Source organism: Sturnira hondurensis, unplaced genomic scaffold (assembly GCF_014824575.4).
Source record: "Sturnira hondurensis isolate 20B ecotype Veracruz unplaced genomic scaffold, ASM1482457v3 Scaffold0003874, whole genome shotgun sequence".
In the NCBI taxonomy this organism is placed as follows: Eukaryota; Metazoa; Chordata; class Mammalia; order Chiroptera; family Phyllostomidae; genus Sturnira; species Sturnira hondurensis.
Window position 1 is genome coordinate 779,679 of NW_028076505.1, and position 24,940 is coordinate 804,618.

Below are 24,940 nucleotides of genomic sequence, written 5' to 3' on the forward strand. Positions count from 1 at the left end.
AATCAAACTGCAATCCTTTGGTTCGCAGGCCCACACTCAATCCACTGAGCTACACCAGCCAGGGCAAGTTTGGTTTTAATTAATACTCAGAGTGGAGATTGACCTAATTTGGTAGGTCTACAATGGGCTGAAGAAGTACTAGGCATGTATATCTTTAAGCATCCTTGATGATCACTCCCAAGAACCACTGCTCTAAATCAAGTCTCACAACCACTATACAAGGCCTATCTACATCTGAATCACTTGAGACACTAAATAAAAATGCAAATTTACAGGCCCCACACCACACCTAGTGAGTCAAAATCCCTGAGAATAGGAAACATGTAATCTATGTGTTTTAAAAGATTTCTTAAAAGATTCTGATGAACACCAAAGTGCTCCAGATGATAACAAATTGAGTTGAAAATGTTAACTCACTGTAAAGATTCTATGTCCTGTCCTATCAAATGCTACACAGTAAACAGCAGATAGATGTCCAAGAATCCTTCTGTGCATTTTTATATGCTGGTACATAGTTCCTGGAAATGCTGTGCTAAAAGTGGAACACCCTGTGAGTTGTTTGCCTCGATGTATCTCCACTAGGAAATAAAAACAACAAAAATGGTTAAGGGGGTGCCAGTATGTAAAAAGCTAAGAAAATCTCCAAAACAAAAATCTATGTTCAAGAAATCCTAAGGACATAAGTTTCTTCTCAGTTCTGGTCTATTATAATCACTGGTATAGGCTTCTTTTTTAATAATAAAATAGTTTTTTATTCATTTTTATTACTTTTAATATTTTAGGAAAGCAAATTTGAAAATTGATCCTTGTTACTACTGAGACAATGCTACTACCAGTATCTCCTTTAAAACTTTAACAGAGCAGTTACAAAGTTGGTCAAGAAATTAAAAGAACGGCTTCAGGCATCTAAAAGGCCAGCCTCACTTACCAAGACTTGGTGGGGAACCGTAATTCACCGGCATTTCAGGAGGTCTTCCTCTATGAAGAGCAGCAAAGGCAGAGCCCTTCCAAACTGTGTGCCTGCAGTCTTTAAAATGAATTTTAGATACACATAAAATCTTGAAAGTTAACCCCAAGAAAGATTTTATAGAGTACTTATGTATATTTTAATAAACTGTTTATTCAAAATTTTACCAACTAATATACTTTAACAGAAAAGCCCTAGAAGTTTATTAGACTATTTCTGAAGGAAAAAAATTTAAGACATCTCAGATACAACAACAACTAACATTGTACAGCACTTTACAATTTACAAAGTGCTTTCCACATACATTATCTCATGGAGTCCTCACAACAACCCTGTGAGGTAGGTATTAATCGCCAATTTACAAGTGAGGTAACTGAGGCTCAAAGGTTCCAGGACCTTTAAAAAGATCCACTGCAAATGATCAGTCAAGATAGACCACAAAACCAGATCTTTTGACTCCAAGTCCCATTCAATGCCAAATAAATTTTTATTTTTCAAAGTGGAATTATACCATACAATATTAATGATAAAGTCTTAATCACAACTGATCCAACTTCCCAAAAACAAAAACTTTTGTATGGAAAATTTCAATTTCTTTGATTTATATGAAGATCCTTGATTTAATTATTTAAATGTCATTAGATTTTAAAATTAATTTTGGCCAATATTATTATGACTTTAATCTCCTTCGGAAATATTGACAAAATTAAATGGCTTTCCTCTTGTTTAAGGGTCATAGCTGATCTTTACACAAGAGCACGTATGTAGTATATATGAGTCTGAACACTAATTCTAACATCCCATCCCTCTTCGACCTACCAGCAAATATACTAAAAAAATAATAATAATAAATGTCTTCCCCTCAATAGGGAGGAGTAGCAGAACACAGATTATTCGGTGCTAGAAATTAGCTTCTTCACAACTGAAAGGGGAGGGGAAGGAAGACATCCTACTGAACTTCTACTGAGCCTCGGGTGCCCCAAACTAACAGGCATGTTAGCATTTTACATGAATGGATTCATTACCACCATAATGATCAAAGAGCAGTTACCAGGCATCCTCCCGTGGCACTAGTACAAAACAAACAGCAAAATACAGTCCCTACCCTAGGACAGCTTGCTGAAGCCTCTTCTAGGTCTGCCAGTTCTAAAGCAGTGCTCATTACAAAGCAACATTGAGCTTGACACAAGTAAAGAAAATAGGCTACCCAGGCAACTACTATATAACAACCTAAAATAGAATAATTACAAGGTAAATAGGAACACAGAAAAAGGAAGAATGTGAACAGTTTCCTAATTCAAGCCCCAGTGTGGCATGGCCATAGAGCACAAAGAAACAACTAATGCTGACAAACCGGTCTGGCACGGAATCAAGAGGGAGGGCGGTTCTTCCTCAGTCAAACTTTATACTGGCAGTACATCTAAGAGGCAGTATCATATCAGCAACAGATCTTAAAAATAACCACGGGGGATGAACTTGATGTATGCTCAGGATCAGAAGAGCCAACATTCTTGCCCATTAGCAGTTAAGCTGTGTTGTATACATAGATCATATCATATACATGTACTTAGTCTAAGTGATTTATACCAAGCTAACAGAAAAAGAACAGCAATTCCAACAGTTTGCTACCACATAACTTATCAAAAAAATTAAGTTGGTGAAAAGAGAACCATGCAATTATACATTTTGGGTGCTTGTTTTCAAACTGCTACCAAACTTAGAAAATCACTTCCCCTTTTTAACAAAGGGCTTTCAAAGATCTAAATATTAAATGAAATACTTCTAGCATTTAAAGAGTTTATTAGACACATACAATTACATTCAATGAAGTTATAAGTGAGCTACAAAATGGAAAATTAAGAACTCACATTGATAAAACCTCAAACACATCTCAGAATAAATTCAAACTTTTTAGCTTAACATCTATACCTCCATCATTTTTTTAAATGCAGAAGGACCCATTAAACACTTGTGTAATAAGATTCGATGTCTATACTAAATGCAGAGAATTTTATAGTCCACAGTACGGTGTATAGTTACATATCACCTTTCTTCCACAGTGCTCACATTACTTCACAATTATAATAATTATTAAGCTAGTAATACAAAGCAGAACACTTCTTCAAATTAAGGTACCTTTTGCTGTACGTAGCAAAGACTGCCTTCCTGCACCAAGTAAAGAAGTGACTCTTGAAATACTGGGTGGAATTTCTTTATCCAACATGGGACCGATGCGCTGGCAGATTTGCAACAGATGATCAGGAGCCACATGTTTATTGGACAAGACCTGATTGGAAAGCAAATTTTAAAAACAATATTTTATAATTGTATCAAAAAATATTAAATACTTAGGGATAAGTCTGACAACACATGTGAAAAACATGTACAGTGAAATCTATAAAACACTGCTGAGAAGAATTAAAGAATATTTAAATAGATGGTAAATTAATGTATAGATTCAAAGCCATCCCCAAATCCCAGCACGTTTTTGTAGAAATTGATCATTTCAATCTAAAATTAATATGCAAATGTAATAGCCTAGAAAAGCCAAAGCAGCTTTTAGAAAAACAAAGTTGAGAGCTAACAATACCTGATTTCATGACTTGTTATTATAAGGACAACTGGTTTTTGACAAAGATTCAAAGGAGAAAAGATAACCTTTTCAACAAGTGGTACTGAAATAACTGGATATCCATTTGCCAGAAACATTACTTTGGTCCATATATCACTCCATAAACAAAAATTATCTCCAGACAGGTCATTGATTTAAATGTATAATCTAAAACCATGAAATATATAATAAAAGAAAAAACTGGAGAAAATCTTTATGACTTCAGATTAGGCAAATATTTCTAATACAACACCAAAAGCACAACTCACAAAAAAATTAATAAACTGAACTTTATCAAAACTAACTACTTTTGTTTTTTTCAAAAGGCACTGTTTAAAAAAAAAGACGAACCAAAGACTAAAATATTTGCTAAGCACCTACCTGATAAGTGCTTGAAAAATTCAATAATTTTAAAAAATCTTTTTTTAAATGGGCAAAAATTTGAACAGACACTTCACCGAAGAAGATAGACAGATGACAACTAAACACATGAAAAGATCCTCAACATCACCAGTAACTGATGAAATTCAAGTTAAAAACATGAGATAGCACTACCTAAAATGGCTAAAATTAAAAAGACGACATATATATATATGTATGTATGTATGTATAATATATATGCCCTGGCTGGTGTAGCTCAGTGGATTGAGTGCAGGCTTGCAAACCAAACCATCGCTAGTTTGATTCCCAGTCAGGGCACATGTCTGGGTTGCAGGCCATATTTCCAGTATGGGGTGTGCTAGAGGCAACCATACATTGATGGTTCACTCCCTCTCTTTCTCCCTCCCTTCCCCATTTCTCTAAAATAAATAAATAAAATCTTAAACATATATATATATATAAAATTGAAAAGATTGACCAAATATATATATAGATTGACCTATATAAAAATGGGCAAGAATGTAGACCATATATATATAAATAAAATATATATAATTTAAAAGATTGACCAAATATATACAGATTGAGCGATATAAAGATGGGCAAGTGTAGAGAAACGGCTTGTGGGCATAAATAGTACAACCACCTTGGAGAACAGTTGCACATACACCTATCATACTATCCAGCTATTCTAATCCTAGGTGTTTACCCAAGAAAATGAAAGCATACGTATGTACAAAAGTTTGTGAACAGCCTTCTTTTTAAAAGCTGAAGAGTAGCCCTGGCTGGTGTAGCTCAGTGAATTGAGCGCGGGCCTATGAACCAAAGGGTCACCAGCTCAATTCCCAGTCAGGGCACATGCCTGGGTTGCAGGCCAGGTCCCCAGTGGAGGACACATGAGAGGCAACCACACATTGGTATTTCTCTTCCACCCTTTCTCCTTCCCTTCCCCTCTCTCTAAAAATAAATACACAAAATATAAAATAAAAGCTGAAGAGTAGACACAGTTCAAAATGTCCATTAACAAGTGAATATGAATACACATTATTGTACTGTACAAGAGAATACTATTCAAAAATTTAAAAATGAATTATTAATAATAAAAAAGGACATGGATGAATCTCAAAATAATTATACTCAATGAAGGCATAAGAGTACACACTGCCCTGGCTGGTATGGCCCAGTGGACTGAACACCAGCCTGAGAACTGAAAGGTCATGTGTTCCATTCCCAGTCAAGGAACATGCCTGGGTTGTAGGCCAGACCTCCAGTTGGAGGCATGGGAAAGGCAACCGATCAATGTATCTCACACACATTGCTCTTTCTCTCCCTCTTTCTTCCTCCTTTGCGCTCTCTCTAAAAAGAAACTTAAAAAACATTTTTAAAAAAGAGTCAGAATATGTATGAAGGACACATGGACAAAACCAAGGAGGGGTAGGATCAAGGTGGGCAGTGGAGATGGTGGGGTGGGGGGGAGTAGTGGTAGGAAAATGGAGACAATTGTACTTGAACAGCAATATTAAAAATAATAATGAGTATATACTATATGATTTCATTAATATTCAAGTCCCCAAAATGCAAATTAATATGTAGTTACAGCAAGCAGATCAGAGATTGCTGGGGGAAGGGGGAGAAGCAGGAGAATTACAAAGGGGAAGAGAAAACTTTTGGATGTGATAGTATGTTTACCATCTTCACTGTGGTGGTAGGTTCACAAGTGTAACACACCCAAATTTATCAACTTGAACACTTTGTAAATATGTGAAGTTTTTAAAATAATTTTTACTTACTGAATTTCAGAGAGGAAGGGGGAGAAAGAGAGAAACATTGATTCATTGTTCCATTTATTTATGTATTCATTGGTTGCTTCTGGTATGTGCCCTGACTGAGGCTTGAACCCACAACCGTGGTGTATTGGGAGAACACTCTAACCAACTGAGCTACTGGCTAGGGAAATATGTGCAGTACATTGCATGTCAATTGCACCTCAAAAAAACCAAAAAGAAATAATGTGTAGATTTAATTCATGAATATGGCTGGTGTTATCCGATACGAATGTATTTGGCGTATCTTCAGGTTTTCTCAGTTGTGACATTAACAGCAACTGAGAACAAACACCAGTGTACAGGGCTGTCCCCACATTCAAGACACACGGTATCCCTGGCTCCCTTCCACTAATGCTGAAGGTACTCCCATGCTTCTCTGACACCAATAATGCCCCATTTTCAAACTCCCAGAGAAACACTGCTCCAGAGAAAATGTAAACATAGTTCTAAATCTTACTTTTGGTTTTTAATTATGAATTTAAATATCAAATAAACCTGGACTCAGTATCAAGTCTTTGTTCATAAGCCCTGGTGCAGAAAAAATATTTTCAACTTTTCAACCTTACATTTCCTACCCTGAGAGATATTCCAAGGAATACCTCAAAAGGTATATCAAAGCTCAAAGAGACCTCAAAAAGTGTTTACTACTAATTAGCACTGTGATTCAAAGTGTCTAAAAACTATTGTAGATAATTAGCTCATCACAGGATGGGAAAGATAGAAGGAACTAGAAAATAATTCCAACAGAAACCAAGGAAATTATAGATCTAATAACTTGTCAGTAATGCAAACCTAAAAACAGCATTGATGGGCCTAAACAATATATCTAAAAGGGTTAAATATTTAAGATAAATTGACACTGGGCAATGGCAACATGACTTCTATAAGGGGGAAAATCACTTATCTCTAACCTAATAGTGTGCTTTGAGATTTCCACTATTCGGATAGTTAGAGAACTTACACAACTGACTTTTAAGTTTTCAGGTTACACAATCAAGCCTACCTGACAATGGAGGTTTGTTTTTGAAGATCAGATATAAAAGGTATGGATAAAAAGAATTTCCCTAGATAGAAAAAGTATAGACAGAACATTTTAAACAAGTTGCTTCCTAGTGTTAGACATGATCTCACTTTCTCTCTTAAATGATCCAGAAGAACTTTACAAATATACATGTTATATACACTACTGCCTTGATGCCACAAAACTAATCATGAAAACAGGAGGCTTCAATATAGTCTGGGCAACATTCAGATACATTAATCCCATGCAGCAGCTGTAATCTCCCTAAAGAGAATTACAGATTCCTTGCAAATTTCCAAGGATTCTAAAAAAACATCAAAGATGGGGGCAGAGAGAGGGAGAATTATCCTATTTTTGTACAAAATAAAGTGCATCCGGAAAATAATTTTTGGTTCTAGTCCCCAAAAAAGGCAACAAAAATAATAATGATGGTTCTAGATTATTAAAATTAATAGTATATTGACCAAATCAGTAGAGTAGTTTTCCTTCAATATTTTCTAGTACTAGACAAAAATATGAGAACGGCCTCATTCAGCCAACTCCAATGAGTAAGCCACAGTTACACAAGGTCCCAGGAGTCAGGGCAGAACTAAGACCCCAGAACAGTCAAACAGCCAGTCTCTCTACCACCTTGTTTTTTTTGTAGCCATATGCCAGGGGTGAAAACTCATTTTCAGTGGGGGCAACATCGACCTCACAGTTGCCTTCGAAGGGCCAAAATAATTTTGGGACTGTATAAATGTAACTACTCCTTAACTGTTAAGGAGTTGAAACTACATTCGGCCCTCTGAGGACTACTCACTGCGAGGCTGATGCGGCCCCCGGTGAAAGTGAGTCTGACACCCCGGCCACATGCAGTCTCACAAACTTCATCAGCCACAACCCTAGGGTCACTTTAATACCATCACTACCACCAAATACGGCTGTGAGCATGAGCCTCTTAAAGTCCAGGAGTTGTAGAAAGAGGTAGTAGGGTCTAGATAGCCAGATTAATTGTAAAGTTATGGGAGAAAGTAACTTTTTCTGTAAAGTTTGGAATGCTGTAATCTAACCAGGATCTAAAAGAAATATGTAATATATTTCGTATGTGCCTATCTGACCTTTAACTTTCTCTAAAATTATTTTAAACTACATCTACAACCCTCACAATGGTGACCAAATAAGTAAACTATAGCGTCATATCACAATTCCTCTACAATAAAAAGTACAGTAAAGCCCTGACAAGGTGGCTCAGTTAGTTGGTGCATCGACCCATGCACCAAAAGGTTGAAGGATCTATTTCAGGTCAGGACACATACCTAGGTCCTAGCGTATATGGGAGGCAACTAATCAATCAATCTGTCCCCCCTCCCCCGCTGCCACCCTGCACCTGCCACTGTTCCTCTCTCTCTAAAATCAACACACATATCCTTGGATAAGGATTAGAAAGAAAAAGTACAGCCCTGGCCAGGTAGCTTACTCAGAGCGTCACTCTGATACACCAAGGTTTCAGGCTCAATTCCAGGTCAGGAGACATACAAGAATCAACCACTGAATCCGTAAAGAAGTAGAACCACCAATTGATTTTTTTTTTCCTCTCTCCTCCCCTCTCTCCCCCTCCCTCCGTCTCTTTCTCTCTCAAAAATTGATAAAAATTTTTAACTGTGAAAAAAACACAACAATGAAAAGTGACAGAGCACTGTATCTTACACAAAATAAAAATTTTGTGTCTCCCTTGCTTAAGTAATTCCCCTCAGTCCTGGCCAGATAGCTCAGTTGGTTAGAACATCGTCCCAATGAGCCAAGTTTGGCTTCAATCCCTGGTCAGAGTACATACAAGAGTCAACCAATAAATGCCTAAACGAGTGAAGCAAATCAATGTTTCTCTCTCTCTATCCCCCCACCCCCTTCCTCTAAGATCAACTTATAAAATAATAATAATTCCCCTCAGCTTCTGATGCGATAGATGTTTTTGGCCTCTTTTCTATGCTTCATATTCTATGCTTTATGAAGATGTGAAAGTTTTGTAGTCAATGGCAGGATAAATATTCCTACAGAAGTGAGAGGACAAAGAGCTTCACTCAGTTTATACAAAAGGTCCTAGGCACAGACTTCCATCAAGATGGAGGCATAGATGGAAATCCTGTGCCTTCTCCCACAACCAAGTTTGAATACAACTAAGGTTTGGAGAACAAAGACACAGTGAAAGGGCAGAAAATTGAATTATACGGAAGTCCAACTACATCTAACCATTCAATGGGGGACAGTAAGAGGAGCCAGCAGCAAGCAGGGTCGGGCAGGACAGATCCCCCGACCTAGACGGGCAGGCAGCCCGGAACCAGTTGGAGTGCGGGGCAGACTGACCGCAGTCGCACATTCGCGCACAGTGAGACGGACCACGCAGGCCCCAGGGGGCGAGGGCTGACAGCAGTGGCACACTCGCGTGCAGTGGGACGAAACGCGTGGCCCCGGTGACAGCAGCAGCTGCGGCACCGGTGGGGGCCGCAGTGGCAGGCGGCAGACGGGACCCCATTGCTCCTCTTTGACCCTGCCCCCACATACAACGGCACAAGCCAGCGACTTAGTTGCCCTGCTCTGGTGAACACCTTAGGGCTCCGATCCTGCTACTTAACAGGCACGAACAGCCCAAAAGATGGTACAAGAAGAACTCAAAGTCCCAGAGCCGATAACTCTCAGCAACCGAGAAATTCCCAGCCTCTCAGAAGCACAATTCAAGACACTGTTTATCAGGATGCTCACAGAACTGGTGGATTATAGTCACCAATTAGAGGAACATATGGAGGCTAAACTAATTGAAATGAAAGGAGATGTCCAGGAAACCAATAGTGATGGAAAGGAAACGGGGACTCAAATCAATGGAATGGACCAGAAGGAAGAACGAAACATCCAACCAGAAAGGAATAAAGAAATGAGAATTCAAAAAAATGAGGAGAGGCTTAGGAACCTCCAGGACATCTTTAAACATTCCAACATCCAGATTATAGGGGTACCAGAAGGGGGAAAGAAACAGCCACGAGAGGAAAACTTATTTGAACAAATAATAAAGGAGAACTTCCCCAGTCTGGCAAAGGAAATAGACTTCCAGGAAATCCAGGAAGCTCAGAGAGTCCCAAAGAAGTTGGACCCAAGAAGGAACACACCAAGGCACATCATAATTGCATTACCCATGATTCAAATGAAGGAAAGAATCCTAGAAGCAGCAAGGGATAAGGGGACAGTCACCTACAAAGGAGTACCCATCAGACTGTCAGCGGATTTCTCAAAAGAGACCTTACAGGCAAGAAGGGGCTGAAAAGAAGTACTCCAAGTCATGAAATCCAAAGACCTACAGCCAAGATTGCTTTATCCAGCAAAACTTTCATTTAGAATGGAAGGGCAGATAAAGTGCTTCTCAGATAAGGTCAAGTTCAAGGAGTTCATCATCACCAAGCCTTTATTATATGAAATGTTAAAGGGACTTATCTAAGAAAAAGAAGATAAAAATACGAACAGTGAAAGGACAGCAAACTCACAGTTATTAACAACCACACCTAAAACAAAAGCAAACCAGGAAGACAGCTAGATCAGGAGTGGAACCATAGAAATGAAGAACACATGGAGGGTTAGCAACAGGGGAGTGGGAGGGGGAGAAGGGAGGAGAAGGCACAGAAAATAGCATAGATGGTAGGTAGAAAAGAGATAGGGGGGAGGGCAAGAACAGTGGGGGAAATATAGAATCTAAAGCACTTGAGACACGTGGTTATAAACTAAAGGGGGGAGAATGGTGGCGGAGGGAGTGTGCAGGTGGAGGGGAATGAAGGGGGGGAATAGAACAACTGTAATGGTATAATCAATAAAATCTATTTTTTTAAAAAAGAAAAGGTCCTAGGCAGAGAAAAGTCCTAATGTTAGTGTTAAGATCCTTCACTTAAAAGCATTTACTTATTTTAGTTCAGAAACATTAATCAGAGCTTCTGGTCAAGATGGCAGCATAGGCAGATATGGTTCACCTCTTCGCATAACCACATCAAAATTACAACTAAGATACAGAACAACCATCACTCAGAAACATCAGAAATCAAGCTGAATGAATTCTGACAACTACGGAATAAAGAAACCACATCCATCGAGACTGCACCCATCAATGGGCGCAGATGCAGAGCCAGCTGGTCTCTCACCTACACGTGGTGGATAAAAATTCGAGGGATATTTCAGGAGCGAGGAGTCCCAGCCCCACACCAGGACCCCAAGCCCAGGATTCCAGTGCCAGGATGGTAAGTCCTCACAACTTCTGGCTACAAAAACCAGTAAGGATTGAACTGGTGGAAGAAACTGCTGGAGGCCAAATCAGTTCCTCTTTAAAAATCCACACATGGAGCCACCTACTCACGCTAACTCCCTCTTAGCTTCAGCACCAGGGTGGCAACTTCAAGGGCACCACTGGCATACTGGGAGAAGCTGAAGTGTCTGGCATTGAGGCAAGCAAAGGCCATTGTCCCTTATCTGATCCCTCCCCAAACCATGGGGCCAGCAGGCTGGTGCCACATCTGACACTTCACCAACCTGGCTAACACTGTTTGACCCACCCTGGAGCTGACTTCATATTTCATAATAGAGGTGTTTGCACTGAATAGTTTCCTTCCTCGGAACATGCCCAAATTGAGGGATTCCTCTTGGTGTTGAACTGGCACCAGTAAGGGACCAGGGCTGACATTCCTAACTTCCGTGGCCCTACATACTCAGCACTCAGCTTCTGTCCAGTGAGTGGCAGCACGAGCCTGCACTTAGAGACACTGAGGCCCCCCTACCAACCACTGGTCCACTGCTAGAGTGGAAGGCAGTGTGCATGAGGACAACGGGCGACATACACCCCACCACACATCCTAAGGACAACTCACAGTCTGAGTGTCACCTTGGAAAATGCCTTAAGAATATCAACACATAATTCAAGTTTTATTGGTGGGGTCCCCCTTTAGAAACAATTGGGTAGCTCCCAGCTGCTGGGAGGTGGCAGTTCAGACACCCCCCCACTGGAGACTGGGCCTACCAGAACCAGGTGGCCCCCTCCCAGTGACAGGACCATGGTGCAGGGAAGCACGGGATGGGGGCAGAATCTGTGGGAGAACAGCCAGGTCTCCTGACTCGGCAGGACCAGGCACCCCGTGAACCTCCACACTGACATACCACTTTTTAGTTACACCTCATAAAAAAGCCCCTATCAACATCATCAAACATTTACATATAAATATAGGCAAATATAGTGACTTTTTAAATCCTCACCCAAAGATATGTTTACTGATCTTAGAAAAAAGGGAGAGAGAGAAGGGGGAATAGAGAGAGATAAACATCGATGTGGGACGGAAACACAGACTGCCTCCCGTGAGCTCCCTGACCAAGGATCGGGGAGCTTACAACCTTTTCTTTTTAAATTTTTTTAAATTTTTCTTAAAAAGAGGGGAAGAGAAGTAGAAATCAATGTGTCGTTGCCTCTCACATGACCCCCAACTGGGAACTCCACCCACAAACCAGGCATGTGCCCTGACAAGGACTCTAACTAGCAACCTTTTGGTTCACAGGCCAGCACTCAATCCCCTGCACATACCAGTCAGGGCTAAACTCACGACCTTTCAGTGTACGGACAATGCTCCATTCAGCTAAGCAAGCCAGCCAGGGCCAGTAAAGACTCTACGTTGAGGTTCTACCACAGGTCTTCTTCAAGCAAAAGTCTTTCAATTTGAAGACACCTTCAACTATACTTATGATAACATAACAGATACTAGAAAAAAGTGGGGAGGAGACTCTCCTGACCCACAAGAGATGTGGTTAACAGTTGTAACCCTTCATCCAATTAGTTATGAAATCTTGGACAAGGTACCTTCCTATCTTTTTTTCCCCCTTTTGAGAGTACATTAAAGCTGGCAGCGAACAGCCAGCGAGGAACTGAGGCTCTCGGTCCAACAACCCCCTCCAGGAACTAAACCTAACCAAGAACTACAGGAGCTTGTAAGGAGAGCCTTCCCCATTCAACTTTTCAGCTGAAAATCCAGCTCTGGCAACTCTGTGACTGCGGTCTTGAGAGAGGCTACAGAAGGAGACCAGACTCCATTGTGCCAGGACTCTTAACTCACAAAAACTGTTAAGGTAATAAATCTGTGTTTGGAGCCACTGCGTTTTGGGGTAATTTGTTAGGCAGCCATAGATAATGACTACAGTTCATCATAATAAAGCTGCTGAAAATCCAAGACAAAATGAAAATCTTAAAAAGTAGCTGAGGAAAAAGCATCTTCAAAGGAACAATGGTAAGACTGCTGGCTTTTCCATAATGTGCTGAAAGAAAAAAAAATACAGCAAATCAACTAGAATTTCACAGTCAACAAAAGTAGCTTTTAAAAATAGACAAAAAAATTAATTAAAATTAAAAAAATAAAGACAAAACATTTTCAAATCAAAAACAGAAAAACTGTGACAACCATTATAATACCAAAGTAAGTTGTTCAGAGTAAAGAAAAATAATCAGACAAGACACATGGGGAAAAAAGGGGATTTAAAATAACAGAAAAGGTAGACAGATGGGTAAGTAAATGAATATTGACTTTAAAACAATAGCAGTAACATCTAAAAAATTTTTAAACATAGATTAAAGTAAAATATGGCAATAGCCCAAAGGGTAGAGGTGTGACTAATAGATTTAACTTAGCTTCATTTAAGTAGTAGACTGCCTAAAGTAAATGGTAATATTTTAACTGCAAAGGTAACCATTAAATAAAAGGACATAAACCAAAAAGGAATAAATAGAACAGTATTTGCTTAACACAAAATAAAGGGAGAGAGGAAGAATAAAGATGATATGGGACGTATATAGAAGAGATACCTGGCAGACTTAACACAACTGTTTAATTATATTACATGCAAATGGCTGAGACACTCCAACAAAAAACTGCACAAAACTATATGCTCTTTACAGGAGACGTGCTTTAATGAGAACACAGGTTAAAAGTAAAAGGACCGAAAAAGACATACTATGATATTACTAACCCTAACCAAAAGAAAGCTGGGGTGGCTATAGTAATGTGAGGCCTAATATAAATATAATGAAACACTAATGTAAACTATGGACTGTGGGTGATTATATGTCAATATAGATTCATCAACCATAATAAATATCCCACTCCAGTAGGGAATATGGATTATGAGGAAAACTATGCATTTATGGGACTAGTATTTACCATTTATATGGCAAATATTCTATCTGTATATTTCACCTAAAACTGCCATAAATGTAAAAGTACTCTAAAAAAATTAAGCCTATTAAAAAAAGGTGGCAGCCCTGGCCAGTGTGGTTTGGATGGTTGTCCTATAAAATGAAAGACTGCGAGTTCAATTCCCAGCCAGGGCACATACCTGGTGTCACAGGTGTGTGAAGACAATGAGTTGTCTCTCCCTCTCTCCCTCTTTCCATCCCTCTCCCATTCTAAAATCAATAAGGATGTCCCCATGGGTCAGGGTGGGGGGAATTCAATAGGAAGGTAACAATTCTGAATTTATATGTACCTAATAACATAGCTCCAAAATAAAAAACTGAAACGAGGAAAAAAAACAAAGACAACTCCACAACCACAGCTGAAGAAAAGATTTCTCAAAAACCAACAGACTAGCCCTGGCTGGTATCGCTGAGTGGACTGAGCAAGGGCTGCAAACCAAAGGGTCACCAGTTTGATTCCCAGTCAAGGCATAAGCCTAGGTTGTGGGCCAGGCCCCCAATAAGGGGCATGCAAGAGAGAACTATACACTGATGTTCCTCTCCCTCTTTCTCCTTCCCTTCCCCTCTCTCTACAAATAAATAAATAACATCTTAAAATATAAAAATTAAAAAAATAGATCAAAATGACAAAAATCTTCAAGGATTTAAAAAATGTGAAGGAAAGAAAAAGGACACATGATTTTGTTCCTTAGATACAAAAAGCTGTTATGTGCAAGTGAACCTATAAAAACAAAATAATTAGTAACTATTCTCTTTTAAAGTAGCACAGGTGCCCTGGCCAAGTAGCTCAGCTGGTTGGAGCGTAATTTTGATGTGCCAAGGCATGCCTGGGTTGTGGGCCAGGTCCTCAATGGGGAGCACATGAGAGGCAGGCACACACTGATGTTTCTCTCCCTCTCTTTTTCCCTCCCTTCCCGTCTCTAAAAATGACATAAAAATAAAATCTTAAAAAAAATGACTCACAAAAAGTAATACCACTACCATTATTCAGGACTGAGCCATAGAGACTACCTACTATTAGTTCCCTACCTCACACTGTGATTGGTCATCCATTAATGGGTATGTATACCAGGTATCATTAATTCAAGCATTATACCTCATAATGTAAATTAAGTGAAAAAGTTCACACGATTATGGTTTATCACTCTACCAGCACTGTTACTAATAAATACTACTATTACCAGGCGCCAGGCACTCTAAAGCCATTTTTTCCCAATGTTCAAAACAACCCTTTAAGCCCTGGCTGGTGCAGCTCAGTGGATTGAGCGCGGGCCTGCGAACCACACCATCACGGTTCGATTCCCAGTCAGGGCACCTGCCTGGGTTGCAGGCCAGTTCCCAGCAGGGGACTCATGAAAGGCAACCATACATTGATGTTTCTCTCCTTCTCTCCTTCCCTTCCCCTCTAAAGATAAATAAATAAATCTTAAAAAAAAAACCTTTAATACAATTATTTTTTAAATTTAAATAAATGTTTATTTTTCAGTTGCAGTTGAAACACATTATATTATTTTCAGATGTACACCTTAGTGATTAGACATCATTTAACTAAATGATCATCTCAATGAATCTGGTACCCCTCTAACACCACATAATTATTAGAATTTGATACAATTATTATTACCCTTGTTATACAAACCAAGAAACAGGTAGAGATTAAACAATTTGCCTAAGATTGGAATATCTAATAAACAACACAACAGTGTGACAATGTCAGGTGTACAGCCCAGCTACTTGGCACCAGAACTTAAGATTCTAACGTCCACAGCGCTATACTGTAGACTGTGACTTGTCACCACACTGCCACAATCATGTGCCCCCAAGTTATCGATGAAATGCCTACAGAATGATATATCTCTATGGTAAACAAAAAAATGCAGAATCCATACAGAATGGAAAGAGATTAGCTTCGCTCAGGCTGAAGGGCCTTCAGAATTCCACAATAAAAATAAAATAGTAATGAGATTAGTTCCAATGCAGGTAGAAAATACATTGTTTTTATTTTAAATTAGTATAAGTAGACTTGCTATAAAAAAGGGTTAACCTGAGACTCAAAATCTGGCATCCTCAGATGCAAGAGGCAACCAATTGATGCATCTCTCACTCATCAACGTTTCTCTTTCTGCCCCGCTTCCCCTCTCTAAAAATAAATAAAACCTTAAAAAAAAATGACGTGTCTTAGTATGGTCCTCTTTGGATTCAATTTGTTTGGGACTCTGTGCTTCCTGACTTGTATGTCTATTTTCTTCACCAAATTAGGGAAGTTTTCTTTCATTATTTTTCAAGTTCTCAATTTCTTGCTCTTCCTCTTCTCCTCTGGCATCCCTATGAGTCTACTGTTGGCACATCTGGAGATGTCCAGAGTCGTCATCTTACACTATCCTAGTTTTTTTAAATTTTTTTTTGTTTTGATTGAATGTTTATTTCTTCCTTATTTTCCAAATCACTAATTTGAATCCCAGATTCCTTCCCTTTATTGTCGGTTCCTGTAGATTTTTATTTCACTTAGTGCAGGGGTGTCAAACTCATTTTCTTCGGGGGCCACATGAGCCTCAAAGTTACCTTCAAAGGCCCGGATGTAATTTTAGAACTGTATAAAGTACTGTTTCTTAACAGTTAGGCAAAAGCTCGGTGCTGCTTCAGGTTGAAACAAGGTGCCAGGCTGGATTCGGCCTGGGGGCCTTGTGTTTGCCACATGAGACTTAGCATAACATTCATTTCTTCCTTTATGCTGTTGCTGTACTGAGCGAGTTCTCAGAGCACCCAGATTACCACTGTTTTGAACTCTGCATCTGATAGGTCGGAGATCCATTCTGTTTATTAGTTCTTTTTCTGGGGTTTTGTTCTGTTCTTTCATTTGGGCTGTATTTGTCTCAACTTGACAGCTTCCCTGTTTGATTCTGCATTATCAGTTAGAACTGCTCTGACTTCCTGCCTTAGCACACCTGTTAAGTTCTGTGTGGCAGAGCCTTAGTTAACTCCTAGAGTAGGACAACCCCCTTTACTGCTTTGTGGCTCTGTGTGAGAGGAGGGCTCAGAGAGGGGACAATGCTGCTGCCTGGCTTCTAGAGGCTTGTCCAGCACCTGTCCCATTTCCAGTTACTTTACCCACTTCCCATAAGTGACTGGTGCCCTTCCAGCTGTTGCCCTGGTGCTAAATGCCAGAGTGGGTAGGTTTGCATAAGTTCTAAGTCTGTGCAGGCCCTTTATACAGACTCTCCTGAGAAACCACCAGTTTCTTCCACTGCTAACCCCCACTGGTTCTTACAGCCAGAAGTTATAGGGCTTTATCTTCCCAGCAGTATGTCCCTGGGTGTTTGGTCTGGCCTGGGGCTCAGATCACTTGCTCCCATGTGTCCATCATTTCCCAAGGTATCCCTCCCAATTTCTATCCACCACAAATGAATATGCGACCACCCATTCTGCCACTGCCACTTCTCTGTTCCACACCATGTCTCCTTGCCTCTCCACTCCTCCTACCCATCTGGATGAATGTGGCTTCTTTAAGTCCCTGGTTGTTGGACTTCCCTATAGTTCAATCAGTTCGATTTTCTGGCAGTTCTGGGTGTTACTTGTTTTGAGGTTAGCTGTAATTCTTGTGGTTGCCATGAGTAGGCAAAGTACATCTACCTATGCTTCCATCTTGACCAGAAGTTGGAAAAGAAAGTTTTGATAGATGTGTGGAAGTTATATTTTTTCTGATATATTAAAAAGTTTCCTAACTTTCCTAATGTTTGAGAGTAAAAAAATAATAAATTTAAAATATTACATTTATAAGTTAAATCCTTAAAAAGATATTTAGATTTATCTAAGTTTGCCATCTTGAGATGACTGATAATTATATACTTGTAAATATAGTGGAAAATGCTGAGAGACTTTAAGATGTAAGTAATATTTAAGATTAAATTCACATTACAAAGTAAATGATCAAAAAAAGTACTTGTTCCTACACATATTACTATATAATTTGAAATTGAATTTAAAGGTTTAAGAAAATGACTTCTTACAATTCTAATAAACCAAATGCTAATTTCAACACAAGTAACTTAAAATATAACTCTTTTCCTTATACAAAAGGCTTGCTCATAAAATATCTTAAAAACTAATAAATGACAATATATCCCCTAGTAATGAGACTACAAAATAAGGATCCTCTGACTTTTGTTTTCTAGTTAAGGAAGAGACTGGCCTACAAAAATGTATCATGTTACTCAATTACTGGATATATCATATCTTTCTCCCTTTCTAACTATACCATTTCTCTTGAATATTTTATTTTTATTTTTATAGAGAAGGGAAGGGAGGAGAAAAAGGAGGAGAGAAATTGATCAGCTGCCTCTCACATGCCCCCCAACCAGGGACCTGGACCTCAACCCAGGCAACTGCCCTGACTAGGAATCAAACCTTGCACCCTCTCAGTTCACAGGCCAATGCTCAATCCACTGAGCCCCACCAAACAGGGCTAAATACACCCCTTCTTTACAAACCTAGCCCTGCCCAATTCCCATGCCCAATTCTATACGTCTTGTTCCTTCTTCTTCTTCACCACTTATAAATCATGAAAATCCCAATTAAATTTTATGAATTTATAGCCCAATGCAGGTATTGAGAAACAGTGTCAATTTTCCTAAGTATCAAAAATATTCTTGCTTTTTAAAGGACAGGTTGGAATAACAGCATGGTCTTAAGTGTAAGATAAACTGTATCTTTACAAACAATTATATTGGAATCATCTGATAGGCTTTAAAATTAGTGATGTCCAGTCCTACCATTAAGATTCTAATTTAACTGCTCCAGGCATCCAGATTTAATAAAGCTCCCAGATGATTCTGAGCCAAGAATGAGAACTACTCAGAAAAAGGAGTAAGTTAAACAACAGAAGACAACATGGAAAGGAAGAAATCAGACAAAACTGGAATGTGTAACATTCTACAGGGTAACTAATTCAGTCTCTTCAGTAAATCAATGACACAGAAGAAAAAAGTATGCAAGATAAGAGGTTCGTGATACCTCTAGAACCTCTACAGTGTCCTGGCCAGGTAGCTCAACTGGTTAGAGCATTGTCCCAACAGGCCAAGATGGCAGGTTCGATCCCTAGTCAGGCCACATAGAAGAGGCAACCAAGGGCCCTCTGTGAATTGAGCACCGGCCTGCAAAGGACGGGGTCAGTCCGATTCCCAGTCAGGGTACACCCCTGGGTTACAGGCCAGGTCCCCAGTAAGGGGCGCATGAGAGGCAACCACACACTGATGTTTCTCTCCCTCTCTTTCTCCCTCCCAGCTAAATAAATAAATAAAATCTTCTAAAAAAGTGGACCAACAAATTGATATCTTTCTTTTTTTTAAAAAAAGATATAATCAGTGCACTGCATAGAACTTGTTTGAAGCCCAATTCAAAGTAAATATAAAAAGACATCAGACAAGAGAAAAATCTGAACATCAACTACACCCACACACACAGTATCAAGAAACCATGGATTATTTTATACACATAATACTGGTACAATGGCAGCATAAAAAAATTGTCTTTAATTTTTTAGAGATGTACTATCTAAAACTTAGGGATGAAATGTAATACCTGAGATTTACTTTAAAATACTTCAGCCATGGCTAGTGTGGCTCAGTGTATTAAGCACTGGCCTGTGAACCATAAGGTTGCCAGTTCAATTCCCAATCAGGGCACATGCCTGGGTTAAAGGCTAGGTCTCCAGGTGGAGGGCATGTTAAGAGGCAACTGATTGATGTTTCACACACTGATATTTCCATCTCCCTCTTTCTCACTCCCTTCCCCTCTCTCTACAAATAAACAAGTAAAATCTTTAAAAAAAATACTTCAGCATGTTAATAAAAAGAGTCTCTGAAATTGGCTTAAAAACAGTACAACCTGGGGGAAGGAAGTTATAGATACAACATTGCTTGAGAATCACTAAGACTGGTGGATAATTCAGTATTCTATTTTTCTATGTTTGAAGGTTTGAGAGTTTATAAGAAAAAAAGTATGTACCTCACAGAACCCAAAGCAAATATAGCAATTAGTAACGAATGTCATTATGGTAAGCTTTCTTTGGAGAGCTAGAAGCTACTAATATACCTTTGACAAAACAATTATACTCTTTCTAGACAAGGAGCTCACCCTGTTCCACATAGTGCTGGGATATGGGAGAGTGAGGAAGTAGAGGAGGAAGAGAATACCCCACCAGACAGACCAGATCAGGCAATGAGCAATGACATGTCACAGCCACATCACAGGAGTATATCACAGATTTTGAACAATTTTTAAGCAAAATGCTAAGTAGGATTTTAAGCAATTCTAACAGCAAAAGCCAAAATATATATGCCTATTTCCAGTAGGTATAACATTACACTTGCTTTAAAACATAAACGATGTTCTCTCAGTAGCATGACTTTACTGTCATGTCAACACTTCTCTGCCTCACCAAATACTCTATTCTCTCTCACAAGACAACAGATCAGTCCTTTAAATGTTTCCTTGCAAAATTATCAAACTCAATGAGTAAAAATTCTGCTACCATGTACTTTCAGAACTCACTTTCTGGAAATTATCTGCTTTTAGAAGTTTGGTGGACTTCTAAAGTGGACCGAGCACTGCCCTGCGAACCAAAGGGTCAGTGGTTCCATTCCCAGTCAGGGCACATGCCTGGGTTGCAGGCCAGGTCCCAAGCAGTGGGTGTGCAAATGACAACCACACATTGATGCTTCTCTCCTTCTCTTTCTCCCTCCCTTCCCCTCTGTCTGAAAATAAATAAACATATTTTTTAAAAGTTTGCAATAGCCCTGGCTTGGTGGCTCTGTTTGTTAGAGCACTGGAGCACAAAAAGTCTCAAGTTCCATTCACATGCCTGGGTTGCGAGTCCTATCCCCAGCCAGGGTATGTATGGAAGGTAGGCAAGTGATGTTTCTCTTACATCGATGTTTTTTTCTCTCTCTTCCCCCTTTCCTCTCTCTCTCTAAAATCAATTTTTTAATAACATATCTTCAGGAGATTTTTTTTTTAAGTTTGCAACAAAAACCCCTGCCTGGTGTGGCTCAGATGACTTGAGTGGCCCCCTGCAAACCAGGTCGCATGTTCGATTCCCAGACAGGGCACATGCCTGGGTTGCTGGCCAGGGCCACGTAAGAGGCAACCACACATTGATTTTTCTCTCCTCCCTTTTTCCCCTCCCATAAAACCTGTAAATACTTTTTAAAATAAAAATGAAGTTTTTGCAACAAAAACCTCTAGTAAGACAAATATTGAAACTGGCAATTGAAATAGAATCTCTATAAATCTGATTTTTAAATCTTAATACTTAACTATTTATATACAGATGACAAATCCCCTTGTTTTGTCCTTTTCATTTGATTCAAAAACGGTAATCGGCCCTGGCCTGTTGGCACAGTTGGTTAGAGCATAGTCCCAATACACTAAGGCCGTGCCTTCAATACCCAATCAGGGCACATAAAAAAATCAACCAATGGCCATGGCTGGTGTGGCTCAGTGGATTGAGTGCCAGCCTGCAAACCAAGGAGTCACCGGTTCCATTGTCAATCAGGGCACATGCCTGGGTTGCAGGCCAGGTGCCCAGTAGGGTGCACACAAGAGGTAATCACACACTTATGTTTCTCTCCCTTTCTCCTCTAAAAATAAAATAAAATCTTTTTTTTAATCAACCAATGAATGCATAAATAAGTGAAACAACAAATCGATGTCTGTCTTTTCAATCAGTAAGTTAAAAAAGAGGGGGAAGTGGCTAGTATACTGAGCTCTGGCCTGGGAACCGAAAAGGCCCAGATTCCATTCCCAGTCAGGGCATATGCTTGGGTTGCAGGCTGGGTCCCCTGTTACGGTCCTGCAAGAGGCAACCTCACACAGGATATTCCTCTCCCTCTGTCTTCCTCCCTTATCCCCTCTCTAAAAGTAAATAAATAAAAGTCTTTTTTAAAAAGTGGTAATCACATCCTACAACTTCTGCTTCAGTATTGGGTGGGCCAAAAAGTCCATTACATTTTTTTGCATACGATGGCTCTAGTAGTGCTTGTATTGTGACAACTGTCATATGTGGCGTGCATTTTAAAAAACGTAAGAAGTGGTAAATTTTTGTGCAGCCATTTTAATATTGAAGATGAAATAAGATACACAACATTTTGGCATAGTACGCTTTATTATTTTTAAAAAAGTAAAAGCACAGCATTTGAAATGCAAAAAAAAGAATTGTGCAGTGTATGGAGAAGGTGCTGTGACTGACCGAACATGTCAGAAGTGGTTTGTTGCAAGCTTCTTGGTCCTACTGACATTTTGGCCAAATAATTCTTTGCTGTTAGGCTGTTTTATGCACTGGAAGATGTTGAGCAGCACTCCTGGCCTCTCCCCACTAGAAGCCAATAGCGTGAGATAGCTAATGTACACAAAATATCCAAATCCATAAAGTTACTGGGGAAAAGATGAAACGTTGTCTTTTATATTATGAAAAAAAATCACGGACTTTTTGGCCAATCCAATATTACAACTGTGGTAAAAGTTCATTCAAGAGCTCTTTATTCCGTTGTCCTGCTCATACAAAATGCTTAACATGGCCTGGTAAGTAAAAAACCGTATGTCTTCATTCACAAATTGACAAGAATAGAAACTGCATAGTTAGAAACAATATTACATCCAGCAAATGACTATAAAACTTCATCAAAATATTTTAAGGCCTTCAACAAGTGTTCAGTTTAGAGGGAAAATTAATGAAGTCTGGCCATGGCGGAGTCCTCGCCAGCCCGACGCCCGGTGCCCCTCATCGAGTCGGGTAGGACGCGCCGCCCAAGCCCTCCCCGCGACGCCCCATACAAATACATACATATTCCCACAGCAGAAATATTTTTATTTTTAATACGCCGATGAAGTAAAAGGGAAAAAGTGCCGAAGAGGAACAGGCACGAAAGGTTATTCCTGGGGAACAAGTGGTCTGAAGACCTGGGCGTGGCCCCAGGAGGGTGACCAATCAGAGCTAGAGTTACAAGTCGGGTTAGGCGGCCCCGCCCCGCGCACGCGCGCCCCGGCCTCTCAGCACCAGCGGCGCACCTGGAGGCGCGGCGCACCTGGGGCCCCCCCGGCCGCAAACCGCCGCGCCCGGTCGCCCCCACCGCCGCCCCCGGCGCCGTTTCCTACCAAAACAAACACAGCCGCCCCCAAAGCAAAACAACCCTGCCGCGGGAAGTCCACGGCCCCGGAGACGCCCCGGCCCCCCTCCCGCCCGCCTCCGAGCGCGGCTCGGGCGCTTCGCCCCCCGAGCCGGAGCCCCGAAAAGGGGGCGGGGGGGCGGGAACCCGGGAAAGAAATGTCAAAGTCTCACCAATTCCTCGTAGCTCCTGCTGTGCTCGTTGCCCTCCCAATCCAGCCTCTTCGGCAGCAACTGCAAAGACACGAAATGCACACGAGTGACCACCGCGTGGGTCCCGGCTGGAGGGAGGCGGGCTGGGGGCCGCGACGCCGGGGCTGCAGGCAGCGGGGCCGGGCGAGCGACCTCGGGCGAGGCTGGGAGAGGGGACGGAGGGCCCGGGGCGGGGGCGACGCGATGCACAGACCTGATACTGCTCCAGCTCCTGCACCAGCACCTGCAGCCGACGAGACGCGCAGTTAGAGGGGCGGCGGCCGCACCGGGTCCACCCCGCGCCCTCCTCCCGGACCCCAGGCGATGGCGAGGCCGGGCCGCGGCCGCCGCCTCCCGCAGGGCCCGCACTCACCTGGGCGGCTCTCCGACACGGGCCGGCGGACAGGTACCGGGCGATTAGGAAGTACAGCTCTGAGGGAAGAGAGGGAATCGGGTCAAGAGCGGGCGCGCCGTGGGAAGGGGACCCGGACGGGGGCGGCGCGGGGAGGGCTCGGGCGGCGCGTCCTACCCGACTCGATGAGGGGCACCGGGCGTCGGGCTGGCGAGGACTCCGCCATGGCCAGGCGTGGGGCGAAGGGCGGGAGCGAGCGAGCGAGCGAGCGAGCGAGCGAGCGAAGCGTGTAGGCCGCGCCGAGGCCTGACCGGGCCAGCGTCCCTCTACCTCAGGCGCGCCGCCGCCGCCGCCGCCGCCATGTCGTGCGCGCCGCCAGCCCCGATGCTTCCGCAGAAGTAGTCCCTCCGCGGAAGGAAAAGTAGTCCACTGAAGGGGCAGCCCGACGCCACCGGACAACGCGTGGTCGGGCCGGGCCGGGAAGAGCGAGCCTCGCTTCCCTGTCCTCCGTCTCAGCGAGTGGCAGGAGGAGAATTTGGGGGGCAAAGGTCCCGCTCAGGGTCGACGGCGAGTGGGGGAGGGGTGGCGCGTGTCGGATCCCTGCGCGCTGTGAGGCGCCGGCGCGGCGGCCCAGCTGCGCGGCGGGGCGGGCGCTAGGGGCGGAGGTCGGGCCGCCTGCTGGGCGGGGGCCCAGCTGGGGGCCGGGGTGGGGGTGGGGACGGGTCCTGGACGTGAGGCCTCGGGACTCGCTGCAGGCCAGCCGGGGTCGCCCTCTTCGGGCTTTCGGAAGGGACATTGCACGGATGGTCGTCTGGGTCCTGAGTATTCGCCCCCTTGACCCCCCTACGAAGATTGCTCGCTTCGAAGAGGCGACACCTTGAAAACTGAGAGTCGCGCCAACCTCAAAGGAGAGAACGGCCCGAGAAGCTTCCCCGGGGAGGGGAGGAGGAAGGTGGGGAAACTGCAGGTTGGGAGGGGGAGTGTGGGCAGGGGTCCGCGCAGTTCGACCCTCTGTTGTTGGGAGGGCACAGCGAACGTTTTCGGAGAGTCCACATTTCCACATGCAGTGGTAGAAGTTAGAATAAATAAAACAGCCGAAGTCCTTGGAAAACCCAGCAGGCTAGTGGAGAGAAAGGGTTAAGAAAATGCAGCACAGCCAGAGGATGTAAACCTGGCTAGGCCGGGAAAGC

The 24,940-nt window shown here is 41.9% G+C and overlaps 1 protein-coding gene across 2 annotated transcripts in view; it reads right to left on the reverse strand.

Moving 5' to 3' along the window:
• BRWD1 (bromodomain and WD repeat domain containing 1) overlaps window positions 1-24,322 on the reverse strand; it is a 118,278-nt gene extending 93,956 nt beyond the window's left edge. The window contains exons 1-7 of one of the 2 annotated variants that reach the window (XM_037042969.1): window positions 23,928-24,322; window positions 23,772-23,830; window positions 23,613-23,642; window positions 23,381-23,440; window positions 3,104-3,254; window positions 929-1,027; window positions 418-578 (exon numbers count right to left, since the gene is read on the reverse strand). In XM_037042969.1, coding sequence (XP_036898864.1) covers window positions 418-578; window positions 929-1,027; window positions 3,104-3,254; window positions 23,381-23,440; window positions 23,613-23,642; window positions 23,772-23,830; window positions 23,928-23,976 — 609 coding nt within the window. In that variant the 5' untranslated portion in view covers window positions 23,977-24,322. The remainder of the gene's footprint in view (window positions 1-417; window positions 579-928; window positions 1,028-3,103; window positions 3,255-23,380; window positions 23,441-23,612; window positions 23,643-23,771; window positions 23,831-23,927) is intronic. The other variant, XM_037042968.1, reaches the window with a different exon arrangement.
• Between the last annotated feature and the right edge of the window lie 618 nt (window positions 24,323-24,940).